This window comes from Astyanax mexicanus, chromosome 19, assembly GCF_023375975.1.
Source record: "Astyanax mexicanus isolate ESR-SI-001 chromosome 19, AstMex3_surface, whole genome shotgun sequence".
Taxonomy (NCBI): Eukaryota; Metazoa; Chordata; class Actinopteri; order Characiformes; family Acestrorhamphidae; genus Astyanax; species Astyanax mexicanus.
In genome coordinates, this window is record NC_064426.1 from 26,182,470 (window position 1) to 26,202,544 (window position 20,075).

At 37.2% G+C, this 20,075-nt stretch overlaps 1 protein-coding gene across 1 annotated transcript; it reads right to left on the reverse strand.

Annotated features, from left to right (window-relative positions):
- Nucleotides 1-3,630: 3,630 nt before the first annotated feature.
- kat2a (K(lysine) acetyltransferase 2A) lies at nucleotides 3,631-19,111 on the reverse strand. Its single transcript, XM_015607612.3, has 18 exons — nucleotides 18,744-19,111; nucleotides 17,137-17,260; nucleotides 16,680-16,825; nucleotides 15,492-15,581; nucleotides 15,169-15,350; nucleotides 14,656-14,847; nucleotides 14,000-14,106; nucleotides 13,795-13,884; nucleotides 13,504-13,640; nucleotides 12,307-12,515; nucleotides 11,864-11,990; nucleotides 11,040-11,150; nucleotides 10,779-10,922; nucleotides 9,445-9,559; nucleotides 9,326-9,362; nucleotides 9,086-9,149; nucleotides 8,069-8,153; nucleotides 3,631-7,942 (listed from the first exon to the last, which is right to left on the reverse strand). Exons 1-18 carry the CDS (start codon nucleotides 18,966-18,968, stop codon nucleotides 7,749-7,751), a joined length of 2,379 nt encoding a protein of 792 aa, XP_015463098.3. The 5' UTR covers nucleotides 18,969-19,111; the 3' UTR covers nucleotides 3,631-7,748.
- Between the last annotated feature and the right edge of the window lie 964 nt (nucleotides 19,112-20,075).

Consider the following 20,075-nt stretch of genomic DNA (forward strand, 5'->3'; position numbering starts at 1 on the left):
ATATATATATATATATATATATATACACATACATACATATGTATATATATATAATTATTATTATATATTATTATATATTATTCATATAATATCTTTTCTGAGTTTTCCATTTTTGCATCTGACTATCAGATTTTTCTAGATGTTGTTTTTAAAAGAGCAGAAATAAAAAAAAGATAAAAAACTTATTTATTCTTTACTGTACTGAATGAAAAAAAAATGTATTAACTGACTAATAGATATAACACTAGACATTTCCTGCCTGCAAAATTAAGCTTAGTTCTGTCAAAAATTCACAACTATTCCTTTAACACCCACAAGACAAATAATTTCTCTCTGAAATATAGAAACATTTCTAAACACATTTCTAAACATTTAACATAAAACTGCTAAATTATCCATTTAAACCTATTCATTTTGGACTGGTGGTCAAATAAAATATTTTGTGTTTGAGATTCACGTGACTATAAACGCATACAGTTGAATTTAACTCCTTCACAATTTAAGTTGGAACTGAAAAATTAAATATGCAGCAAAAAAAGCTAAAGCACTTAAGGTGGAATTGAAGGAAAAAAGAGCCAGGTTCATACAAGCACCTTGGATGACATCATGTAAAAAAAATAATAATAATAGTAATGCATGACCACAACTTATTAAGGCATAGAAACAAGATACTTAAGTTGTGGGGATAAAAATGACCTGGACATGACCTGGACTTTTGTTCTTACACCTTAATAATTTGTGGTTGCTCATTAAGATCTCATTCCCACACTTTAATAAGTTGTGGCCACACATTAGGATCTCAATCACACAGTTTAACAAGTTATGATTACACATTAGGATCTCGTTCCCACGCTTTGATAAGTCATGGCCATGCAGAAGAACTTCACTATAGAACTGGAAGTAAAAAAGTCAAATAGGTCAGCGTTAGTGTGATTGTGTAAATACAGCAGCAGGATTAAAGGTGGAAGTGAAACAATGTAGCACTTGGAGGTAACAACTTCACTTTTTAAGGTGGAATGGAATAGTTAGGATTTTTCAGAGTGTGTTGGTGTATTTGGGGGGAGTAAAACGAGCATTTGACAGTATAAAACTAACAGTGTGTGTTCACTTTTCCCACTTATAATAGCCAAACCACGGAGCCTCTAACATAATTGTTAAAATAAAAAATGTGTGGCCACGACTTATTAAGGGGTGGGAACGAGAACCTAATGCGTAGGGACAAGATAATTTAGGCATAGGAACAAGATCCTACTGCATAGGAACAAGATCCTAATGCATGGGAACAAGATAATTAAGGCATAGGAACAAGATCCTAATGCATGGGAACAAGATGATTAAGGCATGGGAACAAGATAATTAAGACATGACCACAATATATTAAGGTGTGGGAACAAGTTAATTAAATCATAGCCATTAAGTTGTGGCCATAAGGTCCTTTTGTTTAACAGCTAACAAAGCGAGCAGCTCTCAGGGGTTGTGCTCAATATGACTGCCTGAGGAAGGTAAACGTGTGTCTGAGCCTGTCAGCTTTTAGTATGAGAATTAAGTGTCTTTTACTTTTACTTACTCACTACAAGAGACTCCAAAATATCCCCATAGTTCATTCCAAGATAAAAATAAAGAGAAATCAATTAATTTTCCTTTTTTTTTTAACAAATATTGTCCTTGAATTAGAGCTTTGATGTGATATTTAGTTTTTTCATTTGCATTAATTTACAGAAAAGGAAGGAAGCTTTAATATTTTTTGTCTATGACTGAAATATCTTGTTCCCATGCCTTACTAAATTGTGGCCACAAGTTAATCATCTATTTTCACGCCTTAATTATCTCATTCCCATGCATTAGGATCCCGTTTTCATGCCTTTATAAATAGCGGCTATGTATATTAGAATCTCATTCCCACACAAGTCATAAGTTGTGGCTGCATATTTAAAAAATATATATTTTTTTACATGATGTCACCTTAGGTGCTGGGTACTAAACGAATGACTCCTTTCTACACTCTTTCTAAATGAATAAAACATTGCAAAACTTACAGGTCAGTAGATACTGTACTAAAATAAAACTAATACTTTCATTTAAAGAATGGAATAATATAAAGATAATGGAACAGTATACACACCATTCACATAAAACTCCTTCCCCACATATCTACTGTAACTGTGTGAAGAGGGTCAGTAAAACGAGCTGTTCAGAAACAGGAGAGACCCTCGATGGGCCCCATGCATGAACACAAGTGACATCAGGAAAACGAAACGGAGGGATTCCCCTCTGTCTGTATCTGTGAGTTTAACACAGAAACGCAAGTAAACACACAGGTGATCACACATCCTGTTATACCGGTCACTAAACCAGCTGACTGTGCTCACCATATGAAGTGTTTTAAGAACCTAATGACGGCTATGAGTGAGTTTATACAAAACACTGTATAGTTAGTTACCAAGATAGTAAATAAATAGCATTTTTTCCCCTGTGTGTTAACATATCAACAAAATATATTTCTTTGATTATGATTTAAATATGTTTTAATCTATTTCACTATTTATTTATTTGACATTATTCTTTATTTTAATTGAGTCCTGCTGCTTATTAGGCCCTATTAAACTACCATAATTGTGTCTTTTGATTGTACTGTAATATGATAATAAAAAAGCACAATACATTTCCTGATGTTTGTTGGCTTGACAACGGTCCAGCACTTTCTGGCCGCTGTAAACTGCCAAGTGTATTAATGTTTTGGCATATAAACAAGCTTAAAGGGTTGGTATTGGATTTATTGTGTAGTGTATAGCCTGTAGCATGAGTATGTTTGGAGTTGGAGGAGTGTAAATAAATGTACAGAAATGGCTCATGGTTGGTTGCCTCTGATTGGTCATAGGCTCATGAATATTCTTTGTGACTGCATTTAAGGATACTTTCAATTTTTCAATATTTTTCAGTCACTTTTATAAAAGTCACCTTTTTCTTCACTTACTTAAGCAGTTCTTGCTATAATTAGATTAATTAGAACATTACTCAAATTGGACTATTCACTGTATACCAACTCTACCTTTTCACACCTTTACAACTGATGCTCTCAAACACATTAAGAGGCAAGCAAACCAAGTAATTAGCTCTTGACAAGTTCAGCACAGCTGTTAAATGAAAGCTGATCATTCCAGGTGACTCTACCTCATAAAGCTGACTGAGAAAATCCAGCCAAGATGTGCAAAGCTAAAGTCATCTAAGCAAGAGGTGCTATTTTAAAGAATCTATAATATAAAACATATTCTGGTTTGAAAAACTAAATAATTAGTTAGACTTTAGTATCAATCTACAAATAGCATATGTTTAAAATATTAATTGTCAAAACCATAACTATTTTAGTACATATTGTTTAGCGACGCAATAAAATAATGTGTAGTATTTATCTTACAATCTATTTTGGAAATACTTTACATGTTTGACACTGTCTTAACAATGTTTATTACTGCCGTATGTACTGTTATTGTGACCCTTATTTCAAAGTGTTACCAGTATTTCTAACCTTACAACATAAACATCCTGTAGTTGGAACTTTTTCACCCAAAAATGTGAACTTTCGTTTTGCTGTTAAATGTTAAAGGTGAGAGAAGATCACAGAAGAAAACATACCTTATAAAAAATGTTTATTTTTCTTTTATAAACAGAAACAGTAATACAGTACAAAGACCTGCAGCAATTTACATGCACCATCAATATGGAACTAAAGCCACAAACGCCACCTCCCTGTATTCTTTGGGAAACACAATGCGTCGTTATCGCTCGACACAAGCCTGTACAACTAAAAAAAAAAAAAAAAAAAGAAGAAAGACCCAGCCACAGAACTAGTCATGATTGGTGATGATAGTAGATCACCAACACAAGAACCGGATTAGAGTGGAAAAGAACTGCAGCAATTCATTTGCAGCAGCTTAATGGAGAATACCTATATATATATAAAAAAGAAAAAACAGAACTCGTCAGATAACGTTAACATTCCTCCTAAACGTGAATAGTAAAGTTGCTGTGAGCATGCAGCATCGGAACAGGCACAGACACGGAAATACAGCACTGTTTGTGAGAGTTTGTACTTTGTGATGTGTTTAAGAACCTTTTTTATGGTGATTAAATTGAAGTACATCAGGCTAAAAGAGATTCCATTCCATATATTCCATATTTGATTACAGCTTGTGAAATTACACAGAATTTTTGTAGACTTTTTTTTGTTTTGTATTGTTCTGTTAGTTATTATTTTCCATGTGCACAACTTTTATAAAAATGCATACTGTATGAAACGAGAACTGGCACAAACTGCAGAAACAGCTGACTTGACTAAATGTCTAAAGATTTGTGGGACACCCATTCTCCTCAGTGCATCAACTGTGTTTCTATAGTTGTGCTAACAGAGGTTGCAAAAGTGCTGCTAACAGAATAGGATGGTTTGGTCACTGTGACTTCAGAATGTGAAGCAGAAAAACAGTGACACAAATTTGTGAGCACAAATTGTGATCTTGTGGCTGTGTGCAATCAAACCCTCACACCAAAGTCTTGTGAAAAGCGTCCTCTATAATAATATATCCAGCTAGTAGATATGCAGAGTGGATGTGCTGTTACTTCAGCAAAAGTAAAGACACTCATTTTTGATACCCTGTATTTATTTTTATTTTTTTAAAGATTCACAAGATAAGTAGGTGTCCACAAACTTTTGGCCAAATAATGTTTTTTAAATTGAAACGGCTGCTGTTTCAGTGAAGTTTGGCATGACACCATGAAGTTCGAAGCACCAAGAAACCATCATAACGACAAATATGGCTTATATCTGCAGTATACATACATGCCCAGTGCTGCTACTATCATCACAACCAGCAAGCAGCCCAGTCCCTCCCTACACTCCCCACACACAAAAGCACCGGTAGTTTGTGACCGCTAATAGCTAATGGCTAATGGAATGACTAATGTAGGAATGCTTGAAACCTGATGTTTCACATCCTGAAACCTGAATACGACCCCAGAAACTAATACTGCAAGACTGACAGCACACTATCCACTCCAAACAAACTGGCCTCATGTCCTTCCTCAAGGAGAAAACCTTTCAGTCATTTTAGCTTCTGAGCAGCTCAGATCACATTTCATCCTTCCAACTTCAATGCTACGCAATAAGCAGGCTAACACCAGAGCTTAGGTCCGAGTTTAGGGGAAAGATACTGTGTTACAGCGATTTTAAGCAACAGCCTAGTTAGAAGAACAATGTATCCAGTATTATTAGTATTAATTTTATTTATTTTTTTTTTTACCTCAGACAAGACATGTTTGCTTCTTCAGTGAAGGCACTGGAGCTAAAATGCTAATGTTGCTAAAAACACTTATGCAGTTTAAACAAGGCTAATGTTCATCTTCTCAACTTCACTGCTACGCAATTAGCAGGCTAACACCAGTAGGTAGGTCCGAGTTTAGGAGAAAGATAATGTGTTACAATGGTTTTAAGCAACACCTTATTGAGAAAAATGAAGTATCCATTATTATTAGTAGTATTTTTTTTTTTTTACCTCAGACAAGACATGTTTGCTTCATTAGTGAAGGCACTGGAGCTAAAATGCTAATGTTGCTAAACTGTGTCCATTTGACCTTTTTAAAAGTTTTAGCATGTTATAACAGCATATGAAACCACTTAAAAAATTCTGTAGGAGATTATTCATCAACTAAAAGCAGTTTGAGGAAAACAGGGAAAGTTTTAGACATACAGTTTAAACAATGCTAATTTCCATCTTCTCAATTTCACTGCTTCGCAATTAGCAGGCTAATACCAGAATTTAGGTCTAAATTTAAGGGAAAGATACTGTGTTACAATGACTTTAAGCAACAGCTTAGCGAGAAAAAACGAAGTATCCAGTATTTTTTTTTTTTTACCTCAGACAAGACATGTTTGCTTCTTTACAGAAGGCACTGAAGTTAACATGCTAATGTTGCTAATCTTTGTTCATTTGACCTTCTTAAACGTTTTTGCATGTTATAACAGCATTAGAAACCACTTAAACATATCTGTAGGAGATTATTCATCAACTAAATGCAGTTTGAGGCAAATGGGCAAGGTTTTAGACATACAATTTAAACAATGCTGAACTGTTTTTAACCTGTAAGCTTCTATGATATTTGCTAGCAAATTTTTAGCTCTAGTGCAAAGTTTAGATATAAGACATGACTTGGCTGATTACCTAAATAGAAATTTGGGAATTGTTTAAATCAGGTTTTTCAATTAAATTTCTGCAGCATTAAATATTTGTCATTTACAGTGGTCTGATGTAAAATGCTCAGCTTAGGCAGTAATAAGCAGTTATAGCTGGATGTCTGAGGTAATGTATGCTTTAACAAGATACACATTTGACTGTAGTTGTAATTAAACGTTACAAATATGCTGCCTAATGCTTAAGAATTGATTTGTAGTGATTGATCAGTAGTTTTACATTTCAAAAATGCATGTATTGTAAACACACATTGTTGCAGTTGTGCCAAAACCTTAAATCAGATTTTTTTTATTTTGACCTTTTGACATAATTTAAATCTAGCCACTGCTCTAGATGTTTTAACAAAATTTATTGATAATTTGACCAATAGAATTATTTCAAAATGACACAGACCTCAATTTAAGAATGTTTGTCCTTCTTTTGCAAAGTTGGCAATTTGAATTGCCCTTTGCATTTTAAGGCAAAACGGTCCCCAAAGTAAGCAAAATTAGATTGATCACTATTTACCAGTATTATCATAAAATAAGACCTTATGCATAAATACGTGTGTAGGTTCTCTAATACATTTTTAAAGATTGCAAAATAAAATTGCAATTCCAAAATTTTCGTACTACGAACCATTTCACACCAAACCACTCTGCCACAGCGTGTACAGCCCAGTCATTGTATAGAAACATGTATAGGAAATACATTAATATACAGCAAAACTTCAGTTCCATTCAATTTTCCACCAAATTACTCTCTTAACCTTAGCAGATCAGGCCACTGGAGGGCCCCAGTGCTCCATTTTTGGCTCTGTGGGGACAAAATACAGTAATTGAGCCCAGCTGGTAAACCTTCTTGTAACTGTGAATCGGATGTTTTTCACACAGCATATGACATTATATAGAGCTAGTTCTCTGGAAACAGGTTCTGTAGTCCAACACTGTGCACGTTGTGTTATGAGTAAGAACATCTATTGCTACAAATGACCCTCAGTAAACATGAGTCATGATCTCTCAACATCATGTAGATGGAGAAGAAGGAAAACAGAAAGCAAACAATAGTCATTTCAGAAAGGCTCCTTTATACAGTTTAAAAGCACCTAACTATCCAACACTGCAGCCCAAAACAATCATATTTCCTTGACCACTCTAATTGCCCATTGGCTCATGGCTCTTCTCTTTCTCATGGTTGCATATCTTAAGACCAAAATACAGTACTGTGTAAAGTCAAGGACAACCAACCTTTCATCACCAAACCTGATTTAAGTTCTTCAAGTAATGTTTTTGGATTTGCTGAACCAGGTACTGGATACTTGACTCCTTCTAGAAGATCCTAATATGGGAACATCTTAATTGAATGTGTAACAAAGATGCTTGAGATACAAAGCTTTAAATCTTGAATGAATTTTAGCAGATTGCCCAAGACTATTGTACAGTACTGTAATGTAATGTAAAGTAATAATCTTTTTCTGCATCTCATCCTGCACCTCTCCCTGGTCCCTCACCCTCCAGGCATTCGCCTTCACTTGTCGATGAGGCCGCTCTCCTTGAGTTTGAAATAGAAGAACTTCTCCAGTGTGTTGGCACATTTGCAGTATTCGCTGTCAGGTGGGTTGTACTCTCTGCAGTTTGTGATCACTCTCTGCAGGTCAGCGATGAACAGCTTCTTAGTCACGTAGTAGCGGTTCTTCAGCCGCTCCGTCATAGTCTTGAGGTCTAATGGTGGAAGCAGAGGCTGATTCACAACTGGCATGAATCATGTAATGCTAATAGTAATAGTGGTACTTGTATACTTGTGGCCATTTTTACATTGTAATTAAGGGAATGAGTGCACACACTGACCAATCGGAAACCGGATGATCTCATAGTAATCAGGAGCTTCAGACTTCTTCACTGGTTCCATAAAAGGCCAAGCATCTGGGTGTGTCTAAAATATGCACAAAAAAAACCACACAAATTACATACAAGAGCACTGAGAACAAAAACGGTTTGTATGAGTGGGACGTCTGAGTGAAGTGGTGATTTTCTATTTATAATTAAAAGGTCAAGAATAAAAATGACAAATAAGAATATTCACATACAGTGCAAAAGTGTAAAACACAAGCCTTTTTAAAGCAAAAGGACGGCAATCAAACATTTGCTTTTATATAAAAAAATAATTGAACCCAGAAAAAAAAAAATCAACCGACAGAAATGAAATTTACAGAAGCACTGGCCACTTCTAAGTATCTGCTTTCCTCAAATAGCAAAGGTCTCTGTAAATATATCTAAAAAAATATGGGTATTGGTGGTCTCGAAATTAGGTGTGTTCAAATAAATTTCTGGCATATTGCCATCTTGGCAAAAGAAAACACAGGTGCTCAACTGACTAAAAGCAGCCTAGACAGATGTCAACTGCCTTGGCAGTGAAAAATCCATAGCGTGTGCCTGTTGGCAGCTATGCAAACTTTTACATCAACAATATAAAGCATAAATGAGTGTGAATGAGCTTTGGACAAGTCCAGGTAGCTGCACTCCTCAAATAGCAATATGCCAAAGTCAGAGTGCCCCTGGCTTTTAAAGGGAATGGCAAAAGACACGCTGATTGGTTTATTTAAATGTTACGCCCAAAACACATCCATGATTAATTAAGAGAATTAATTCATGCCTTTTGCATATTTTGAGCAGCACAAAGAGTACTTTTCCTGTCGTTACAATAGCAAAGACACACTGAGACACACCAAGTTAAGCTAAAGTAGGGCCCCGTGTATGAAGGCACAAATGGTCGGCATCAAGACCACTGGATTGACCAGATGTTGACAAAAAAAGTATATGTTAAATTTGGCTCTAATGTATCTGTGCAGGTGAAGTGTGTCTTACTTTAATCTGGGCCAGGAGATTCTTCAGTATGTTGTACAGTAGATCAGGATCTTTCAGTTCTTTACTGAAAAATAAAATATCACTAACATTACCACACAGCAATGAGGTAAATGATCAAAAATATTTGAATGCATTGAACATAGTTTTCTTCAATGATGAAGCAGCTTCTCACACACTACATCTAACTATGATATGTGACAATAGTAACATGTAAGATCAGCCTATCATACTGATACTTACTTTTTCTCTTTGGCACTGGGTTTCCAACCCGTCTCCCCTGGAAAAAATAGAGGTAAAATAAAGACATAAGAAAATTATCACACACATCCAACATCAACATTGCAAACACACAAACATACTTATTCCAGGTATGCTCTCCACAGGTATCTGTCGGACTCCTTCTTTGAAGCAGGTGAGGCCAGGGTACACTTTCCTGATCTGACTCTGTTTCCTCTCAATCAGCTTCTTAATGATCTGTAACACACACACAAACACAGACAAATGATCGATAACCACATTAATCTGAATTAAAATACCAGTTTATCAGGCCACAGGTAAATTTTGATTTGTAAATAACATAAAAATGACAATCCCTACTGTTTTCAGAACTCAGAAATATATAAATAAAACAATAGCTATGAAGTTACATTTAACACTGCAGCTTCAGTCCTAGGGTCTTTAAACTGGACAAGCAATTGGTTTGTTGTTATTCACAGTATCTGCCCATTTTTTAAGCCCCTCAGGAAAAAGAACCATAAAAAAACTTATATATTTTTATCTGGTCAGTAAGTTTTTAGTTACCAGTATAGCTCTAATATCAGAAAAAAGAGAAAAGACATTCAGAAAATATACTATATTGCAAAAAGTAATCACTTCCATGACCACAAATGTATAAAACCAAGCACCTAAGTATGCAGACTGCTTCTACAAACATTACTGAAAGAACGAGTCACTCTCAGGAGCTCAGTGAATTCCAGTCATGATAGGAAGCCACCTGTGCAACAAGTCCTGTTGTAAAATTTCCTCACTAATTAATATTCCACAGCCAACTGTCAGTGCTGTTATAACAAAGTGGAAGAAGCAGCTGGGAATGAAAAGTTCGATCGCTACTTTCTGCATTAATCGCTACAGACCTCCAAATTTAATGTGGCCTTGAGATGAGCCAAGCAGTTCCATCCAAGCCTTTAGTCATCTCCAAAGCTCTCCTCAGGGGAGTCTAGTATTATTTAGTCATTTTAACACCTGCTTTGGTAAATCAGTGCTTAAAAATGTTGACTCTGGAAGCATCTAAGAAAAATCTGGAACCAAGCTTTGTTTTTTCAGACCCTTAAGATCTCAAATATTTTCTTCAAAATGAGACACATTTCTTCTCTTTTTTGTATTTATGTTCAACTGCATTTACAGTAAAAATGCTCTTACTGCTAACAGATAAGATTTTAAGTAATTGAGCACCATGGCCAAAATCTCTGTGGAGTACTCTAGAATCGTTTTCAATCAATTCTACAATTTCTTCTAGCTCTTAAAAAACACCAACTAATAAACCAAGGACCACACAAGTGGTCAAACTAACTGTCCAAATAGTTTTGGCACTAGAAAAAGATAACTGAGGGGGCTGGGATTCCTACTCAGTTTAATTAACTTATGGATATTCTGGTAAGAAAGTCCAAACTTCTCAAACATCACAGGAACTCACTTCTTTCTGTCTCTTGATGATGTGCGACAGCTCTGTGTAGGGAATTCTGGGATTCAGCTCACACTCCATCAATGTAGCCCCTTCATAATCTTTAATGTAGCCAAGGTAGCGACTCTTTGGCACTTTGATGTCTTTCGAGAAGCCCTTTACAAAGTGGATAGAGAGATTTAAAACATTAACAAGCTAATCAGATCAGAACACAAGAATACATTTGTAGTGAAGAGAGGAAAAAAGCAGAGTGTAATAGAAGGTGAGTAGTACCTGCTTCTTGAAGTAGCCAATTGCATACTCATCAGCATAGGTGAGGAAGTAAAGTATGCCATGTTTGATGTGATATTCCTTCAGGTGATTCATCAAATGTGTGCCATAGCCCTGACAAAAACAAATAAATATACATGCAATATTAGATGTCTGTACATTCCCAGCAAAAAAAAAAAAAAAAGACTAAACTAAATGAAAAATACATATACAATATTCCTTTAAAAGGGGTCATAGAATGTCAAACTGGATTTATCTTGAGGTAAAAACAATCTAAAGACATTGTAGGCAATTATCTAACTACACATCATACCGAGAGGACTGGTACGACCATGCATGTGTTTTTAGACATCCCCTGAGAAAATTGCATGCTGAATTACCTACTGTTTTTCATTGAACTCTGCAGAGCTTAATGGCTTTTATTGTGAGGGTCTTTTTTTTTTTTTTTTTTTAAAAACAAGAAATTTTTACTATGTGGCAAAATAACATATTGGTATAGCAATTTTCTTGAATAAATGCATTCCCTGGCACCATTAAAGGGAAAAAAACAGAACCTTGTTTGCATGCTGCTGTCTATACCTGGCAAACCTGAGTGTGGAAATGGGACTAGGGGAATGGAATGGGCAGTTTTAGAGAATAAAACTCATGACGTACCACACAGTTCAAATTAGAAAATACTGTCTGAAGCTCTGCTGACAATAGCTGCTAGTGTTAAACTCAGCATGTTCCTTAATATCTGATGACACATCCAGATCATGTTATGAGTTGCTACAGAAAATATAATCTGTAATGGTCCTTTAAGAGTGAGTGGTTGTGTGTTTTCATACCTTGACTTGCTCGTTTGATGTAACAGCACAGAAGACAATCTCAGTGAAGCCCTGAGTTGGAAACATTCGGAAGCAGATCCCTCCAATAACACGGCCATCTTTTATCAGAGCCAATGTCTTGTGCTTCCTGAGTGTGCACACACAAACACACAAATTTAAGACTATACAACAACATTTTTTTTTTAATGTATAGGAAAAGTATGTAACCATAACATTTTTCAATGAAAACAATAAAAAGAACTTAATTGTCCAAAATGTTTGGTGATAACATGTTGGCTGTCAGCTGTAGTTCAAAGTGATCTCAGGTTAATGATGCTGTACATATATGCAGTATGTGCAAACAAAATTACTATGGTTCATAGTCTGGCTGATGTTAAATGTTTACTAAGACAGGCTAAATGCTAAGCTAAGGCAAAGGATAACAGGTTAGCTAAAGTACTCACGGATCAAAGACTAGACGCGTGATGTATTCTTTGGGCATGCGTGGCAGCTGGTGAGAGAAAACGTTCTGTAGCCCCACCAGCCACATCAGGATCTTCTTATTAGACTTCTGAGACAGTGAGTTGCCAATCACATGGAACTCTATAATGCCACGCCTTTCCTCCAAGCGTGCTGTTTCGTCCCGAGCCGCATTAGCAGAGAGGAGACTCGTCTGGGGAATAAAGCAAAGTTATCACTGTTAACCATCCTTTCTGCTTTAAAAATACTCCGGTTTGTGTGCAGGCAAGGTCTGCACATTGCCATAGTGGACAACTTCACTTCTGCAAGGTCAATGAGATGTCTAACAATTTACACAGTGAAAGCCATGACATTTGACATATACTTTTTAATAGTAAAGGTAAGTGATTTCTATCCCATAAAAAGCTTGGTAGACTATTATTTCATTTTAAGCAACATTATGCAGAATCTTCCAGGACTTCCAGGATTGTCCAGTTAATACTTAACTCAATTTATTAATTTTGCTGCATATGATGAAAAGAACATCCTGCCTAAACTGAAGCATGGAAGAGGCTTAGTGGTGCTCTGGGGCTCATTTGCTTCCCCCGTCATTAGAAACCTCTAGCATGAGGAGGGCAAAATAGATTTAATCAAATATCAGAAAATCTTTGGAGAACCTAATAGGACGTTTCAACAGGACAGTTATTCTAAGGCTTGGTTTTAGAAGAAGTCCTGAAAGATTCTGGAGTGGCTGTCACAGTCTCCTGATCTGAACCCCATAGAAAATCTTTGGTGGGTTTTAAAGAACGTGCTTGCAGAACACAATCCCAAGCATATTAATAAACTGGAAGCTCTTTAGTAATATTAATACTAATACTACTAAAGATTCTTCAGGAACGGTGCCAAAAGCTGGTTCTGATTCATTACGTTTGCAGCAGGTAATATCAGAAAAAATAATTCTATTATTGGATTGTTTTATGGCAAACAGGTTAATGTTTGTCAATACTGCTAATACATGCGCTAATTTGCATTGGAGGTAAGTTGTAAGTAGGATCATCACAGGGCTCTAAAGTAAAAAGTGTTACCCACGTTCCATACAGTTTTGTAAGGCTCAAAATTAAGTGCTCTTGACGTAAAAAGAGAATACATTGTCAGAGAGAATAAAAATCCTCAGCGTTAGTTGTGTAAAAGATTTTGCTAACCTCCGGGCCCAACATGGCAGCAGGGTCAGTTATAGTCATCATGACCTCGTTGACCAGCTCCATGGGAATATCCCCCATCACCCTGATCCTTTTAGCATCTTCCAGCGTTAACGCTTCCGGCAGCTTTCTCTTCTCTCCTGACAGAAAGTGAGAGAGTGAGTTTAAAAGTCAGAGTACAAAGAACACTGTCATTAACAGAATAACCAGAACAGTTAATGGTTTATAATTGAGTTTAGACTGGATGAACTCCAACATCATAGTGAGAGGGAGTGAATCACCACTGCTGTGTACCTGTGATGGGTTCAGAGACGACCGTGTCCAGAGCAGAGCCTGCTGGGCCTTTCCGTAGAGGAGAGCCAGACACTGCCACGGGGCTCAGCACTGCAGAGGGCACCACATAAACACATATGCACAGGCTTACTTAACAAGGCTTACATCACCCTAAAGAAGGAACACACCTATATATCTTCAAATCTTCAAACATCCTGACACAAACCTGTCTGAGGCCCCAGCTGTGCCCCCTCTGAGGCTGGCATGGTGAAGTCTGCGTCCCAGATAGGAGAGTTTTCTCCATAGATCTCTTCTTCTAGCATGGAAAGAAACCTAACACACACAAACAAATACAAATATCTAAAGCTGCTCAGCTGTTGCTACAAGGTTATTCTAGATGGTATTATGCTGTTTCAACCGATATAACCAGTTCTGCTAATAGCTACTAACTCTATGTGACGAAAGATGCACTCTTGAGAGTGATATCCAGTTAGTGGTGTTAAAAGTTCTCTTTTAATCACAAAGCCAATTAGTCTTATGAATTCTTCAAATCTATGAGTTTGAGACAGGAAAAAAAAATCCAAACCAAAAAAAAAAAAAACTGCACGTGAGAAGTTAAGTACTGGTTGGTATCCAGTGTTTGCTGCCAAGCTCACACTCTGGAGTTCCATCTAGCTGTTGAACAAGAAGCTGCAGCTTCCTGTTACCAAAAAGCCCCTACAACGAGCCTTGCACAGAGCTGCTTTATTCCTTAACTTTCAAATGTGATCTAGTCAGCTCTCAGGATCAGATAAATTTGAGAAATATCTGCAATTTGCATATTTCCCATCTCTAATTTCTGATATTTATGCATGTCACAGTGTAAAAGTGTGTTTTTCTTACTTGGGAAAGTGTGTTAAAATGAGAGTCCGTTTCTCCGGAGGAAGTTTGTCTTTCTCCACCCGGAACTTCTCCAGCAGCTGCCTGCGGGTGACCGTGAAGATGGACTTGAGGAGGCTGCGGCCGAACACCTGACACGTCTCATAGCGGGGCAAACTGTCATTGCTCTGTGGGACGTGACAGTAGCACAGCCACCTATTAAAAAAAAAAAAAAAAAAAACACACACACATTAGATCATTACTAGAACAACAGATGCTTATAATACACTTCTACAAAATACGAAAACACACAAAACACTACATATTTTAAGTACTTTATAATATTAGCAGGCAAAAAACAGAACATAACATGAACAGGCTATCTGACCTACAGCTACCAACATAAAGAATGACTGTATGAGCCTCAGTAAGGCTTCCTCTTTTAGACAATACAGAGTAACTATATGACACATGGAGTATTAACATGTCATAACCTAAGATCATGCCTCAATAAAAGCCAATCAGCAACACACTCACCTAGTATAGTCTACTTTGTATGCAGAGGCGTCCTCTTTCTGGGCTCGCTGGCGGAACTGTGATGGAGTTTCTAGTTTCCAGTAATTCAGACACAGCAGGAACATCTTACTCAGCTCGTACATCGTCTGCCTTTCTTTAGGAGCCAAGTGACTGAATTTATACTGCACAAAGTTCAAAACCCCCTGAGAGAGAGAGAGTTGGACATATGGAAAGAAAGACAAAAAAAGAAAAGGGAAATATTTTATGTAACATTTTTTAAAAGCAGTAAATGATTGAGTAATTAAGCATTAACATTTTCAAATAACACACACGTCCATACACACCTGTTCTATGTTGGGTTTCTCAAACGGTGGGCTTCCAAGTGAGCCCTCAACTACTGGCTTTCCCATCTGCAGAATGCATTTCCTCAACAGCTATACGAACACAAAAGACACAATATGGTTAATAAATTTAAACGCTATTAATCAGTCAGTCAGTCCGTCAATCAACCATTTAATCTTTATGCAAACTTTGGAACACATTGAACTAAAACTTTTTTTTTTAACTAAAACAGACTAAACTAAAAATACTTAAACTTAAATTTAAAATACAAAAATCAGTAATTTAATAATTAGATAGCTTACACAATTACTGTGTGTTTACCATTTTATAACAGTACAATTATTATTCCTATGATATTTACTAGAATAACAAAACAAAACCTAAAAATATTAAAAGTTAAAAGTAAGTAAAATAAAAATATCAGTATCACATTAAACCGTAAAAACAGAAAATTAAGAAAAAGATTTTAAAATGAAATATAATTAATAATAGATTACAAGAGAAAATGACTGTGATCATTATAACATTATTACCTGTATACAGTTTTCTAAATTGTGCAAGATGTTGTAAGATGTGCAAGGGTGAATGTGTCCAACACTATATGGACTAAAGTACTGAAACACCTCATAATCATCAAATTCAGGTATATTATTCAGACCTATTGACACCGGAAGTTTAATGTTTATATTTTATCATTTTTATCCCATTTTCTCCCAATTTACACGGCCAATTACCCAACCTACTCATTAGGACTCCCCTATCACTAGTGATGCCCCAACACACCAGAAGGGTGAAGACTATCACAAGCCTCCTCTGAAACATGTGAAGTCAGTCACCGCCTCTTTTTGAACTGCTGCTGATGCAGCATTGCCAAGTAGCATCACAGCGCACTTTGAGGAAAGCGCAGCGACTCGGTTCTGATACATTAGCTCACAGATGCCTTGTGTGCTGATCGACATCACCCTTTGGAGTGATGTGGGGAGAGAGCGCCATCTACCCACCCAGAGAGATCAAGGACAATTGTGATCTCTCAGGGCTCCGGTAGCCGATGGCAAGCTACACTGAAGTTCAATGTTAATGCCTATGGATTTAGAAGAGGATGCTGTAAAAGCTCCTGTGAGTGCACTGTGCAGTTTTACCAAAACTTCTGTCCTTATAGTGAATATAATGAAACATCATTCTGTATTTACCTTAAACAGGTAGAAGTAAACCTGCTTGGTGTCTGTGTCCTCCTCTTTATGTACAGACATGAACAGATTCTCTACGTCCACCACCATCCCCAGTAACCTGTTTATTTCTTCCTCCGACACGTTTTCCAGATGGGATACATGCTCCGCTGCACACACAGACACACAAACAAACAGATGTAAGATTACGTTTTTAATCTGGGCAGTGGTGGGTAAGCAGTTAGAATACCGATATACCGGGCTACCACTGTTAGGCACTCGAGTAAGCCTTCAACCTTTACTGAGCTTGTACTCACTGTATGTGTGAAACTGAGTGTGTTTGTTCACTAGTATGTGCGTGTGTTGACTGCATGAATGGGTCAAAGGATGAAGCCACATTTCATATGTGCCTCCTGGATCAAACACAAATGCATCAAACTGTTTAAGTCCTCAAAAGTGAGGGTTATACAGTAGTGCATACCCAGGGCGTGGCCACAGCTCCGGCACGCCTCGCTCAGGTTGGCCGTCTGCTGCTGAAGCTCCATCCGGGTGGCCGTGGGAGGATGAGGGTTCTTCCAGCCATTACACTTACAGGAATCATTTGCCTGTTTCAAAACAGTGGTAACAATGATACTTAATTAATCGTAAATATATTATGTCTGAAAAAGATATACAGTACCAGTCAAAGGTTTGGACACACATTCAGTGTTTTTCTTTATTTTTTATTGAATGTATTTTTTTACAATGTGGATTGTAGATTAATTATGCAATTAAGGGAATTATGGAGTAAACAGAACAGTGTTTGTCCTGACATAAACCCAACTGAGATGGTGATTTGGGATGAGCTGGAGCTTGACAAAGTAAAGGAAAAAGCAGCAACTATTGTTCAGCAACTCCAGGAACTCTTTTAAGGCTTTTGAGCTGGTACTGTACTGTACTGGTACTGATGTGATTTATATTGTGGAAGGTAAAATTAGATCACATGAAAAGTCTTTACTCATTATCATGTTTCACTACATCACTACTTTAAACACTGTTATTAGACAGACCACTCAGTATATACTAGTGCATAGACTAGGTCAACATCGTTATAAGGTTACTTTATTTCAATAATTCAGTTCAAAATGTAAAAATCATATGTTATATAGATGTATTACACACAATGATCTATTTTAAGCGTTTACTTATTTTTATTGTTTGTGATTATGGCTTACATCCAACGTAAACACAAAAATCAGTGGCTCAGAAAATCAGAATAATCTACAAGACCAATTGGTACTTTTGGCAGTGTACCTGTTGTCCTGTTGGAAAATTAAATCCCCATGTAATCTCCATAAAAGTATTCAACAGAGGGAAGCACGAAGTGCTGCTGTAAGAGTTTGGACTTGATAAAACACAGTGGAGGACCAGCAGCAGATGACATGTCTCTCCAAACCATCACTGATTGTGAAAACTTCATACTAGACCTCAAGCAGCTTGGGACTGTGTGCCTCTCCACTCCTCCTGCAGATTCTGGTCCCTTGATTTACAAATGATATTCACAATTTACTGATGGTCAGTGATGGTTTGGAGAGACATGTTATCTGCTGGTGTTGGTCCACTGTGTTCTATTAAAACCAAAGTCAGTGCAGTGTATTTACGGAAAATCTTGCAGCACTTTCATAAAGATGTGGATTTCATTTTTCAGCAGGAGCAATTGGTCTTTTTATAATGTTCAAATTTTCTGATTCTGATTTTTCGTTTTTTATTGCCTGTAAGCCATAATCAACAACAATAAAAGAAATAAACACTTAAAATAGACCACTCTGTGTGTAATATATCTATAGTAATATAAGAGTTCCACATTTTGAACTGAATTACCGAAATAAAGTAATCCAATTATTTGAGATGCACTAGTTTCTGTATTGCAGAGCTCAGAGCCATTGCTGTAAGACTTTCTGTGCAGGCTGGTCAGTTTCAGACCTAAGCTAGACGTTGTTGTGGTTAGATTATGAGGTTCCCATCTACCACACACTAAACCGGCAGGTCCACTGTTAACCTAGCTCTTGCTACAGTAACGCTAGCTAGTTAACTATCTTAGCTGGATACCTTGCAAGCCGAGAACACGCCGAGTTTCTCCAGCTTCTTAGCCCGAGGAAAGGCGCGGACCTGGGCTTTTTTCTGGCTCGCCCACTGCTGCTGGCTCAGGCCGGGCCGCGCCGGGTCGCTGCTCCCGGAGCCGGAGCCTGTGTTCGGGCCGGAGCTCGCAGAGCCCCCGCTCGGGCCCTGCTGAAGCCGGGCTTGCGTGGAGGCTTGTGCCGCCGGTTCCGCCATACCAGCACGGTGCGCCCCGGTCCGGAGAATCGCTGTGTTCAGTTCTGGTAGCTTAAAGCGCTCTGGAACAGCAAATTCTGTTTATTTATTTACGTTTTGTCAGGCCTCGCTGCCGCCTGTGTCCATGAGACACAGCCTTTACATTGCGCATGCGCAGTTGCATGGGTTTCTGGGTAATGTAGTTAACTACATAAACTACTAGCCAGCTATCGGCTTCGCTCTTTTAATCTGTTGTAAACCATATATATAGACCATAACAACACTTTTAAGATACAAAATTACAATAAGTAAACTGTATAAAAGGTGAGCTGATACAATACACCATACATGTATTAAAATAAGAGACTTTTACAGAGAGCCACAAAATATACAGGTAAAAAATCAAGAATATTTAGTGATATTTAGCTGCCACTGTTATTTAGCTAGCTAGCTGCCCCTGAGCAAGGCCTTCAACACTTTCTGCTCCCCCTGAAACTCAAATAGCAAGACTGTGTTCCAGTTGCGTACCATGCACTACTACTACATACTAATCTTAATAGTGTTGGTTTGGCAGGATAACACATAAAATATTCATGTAATAATAACCCATTTGTACTAACTGAAAGTTATGCTATGCTAACATTCATCTTTATGCTAACAAGTATTACATTTGCCTTTATGGCAACATTTATGGTATCAATATTCAACATTTTCCCCTGTGTTTCAAAGGATAGGCTGCAAAATCTTACAGCACTTCATGTTTCCCTCTGCTGACAACTTTTAAGGAGATGCAGATTTCATTTTCCAGCAGGACTTGGCACACTGACACAAATACCAATTGGTTTTAAATATAATACTCTTATTTAACATTTTTGAGATGCACTAGTATAGTGGCCACTCAGCAACAAATTGTGCATTTAAGAATAAATAGAACAGAGGGGAATGGAGAAAAGCAATCTATCTAGGATAAAGCTTAGGCTTTGGGTCGCAGGCATGGGTAGCTCCTTTCTGTCCAGTTCGCATAGCATTGTGAGATAATGTTCATTGCAACCACAGTTTGTCAAAAACCAACCAACCATTAAGTACATTGTGCTTTGACACTTTTATTTACAGTACATAATTCATACT

Excerpts from the sequence above, each read along its gene's own strand:
- kat2a (XM_015607612.3), bottom strand. The coding sequence starts at position 18,968 with ATGGCGGAACCGGCGGCACAAGCCTCCACGCAAGCCCGGCTTCAGCAG. Across the intron at positions 15,582-16,679 it reads TTTACTTCTACCTGTTTAAG|CTGTTGAGGAAATGCATTCT; the intron begins GTAAATACAGAA and ends GTGTTCGTATAG. Across the intron at positions 9,150-9,325 it reads CCCAGTGCCAAAGAGAAAAA|TAAAGAACTGAAAGATCCTG; the intron begins GTAAGTATCAGT and ends TTTATTTTTCAG.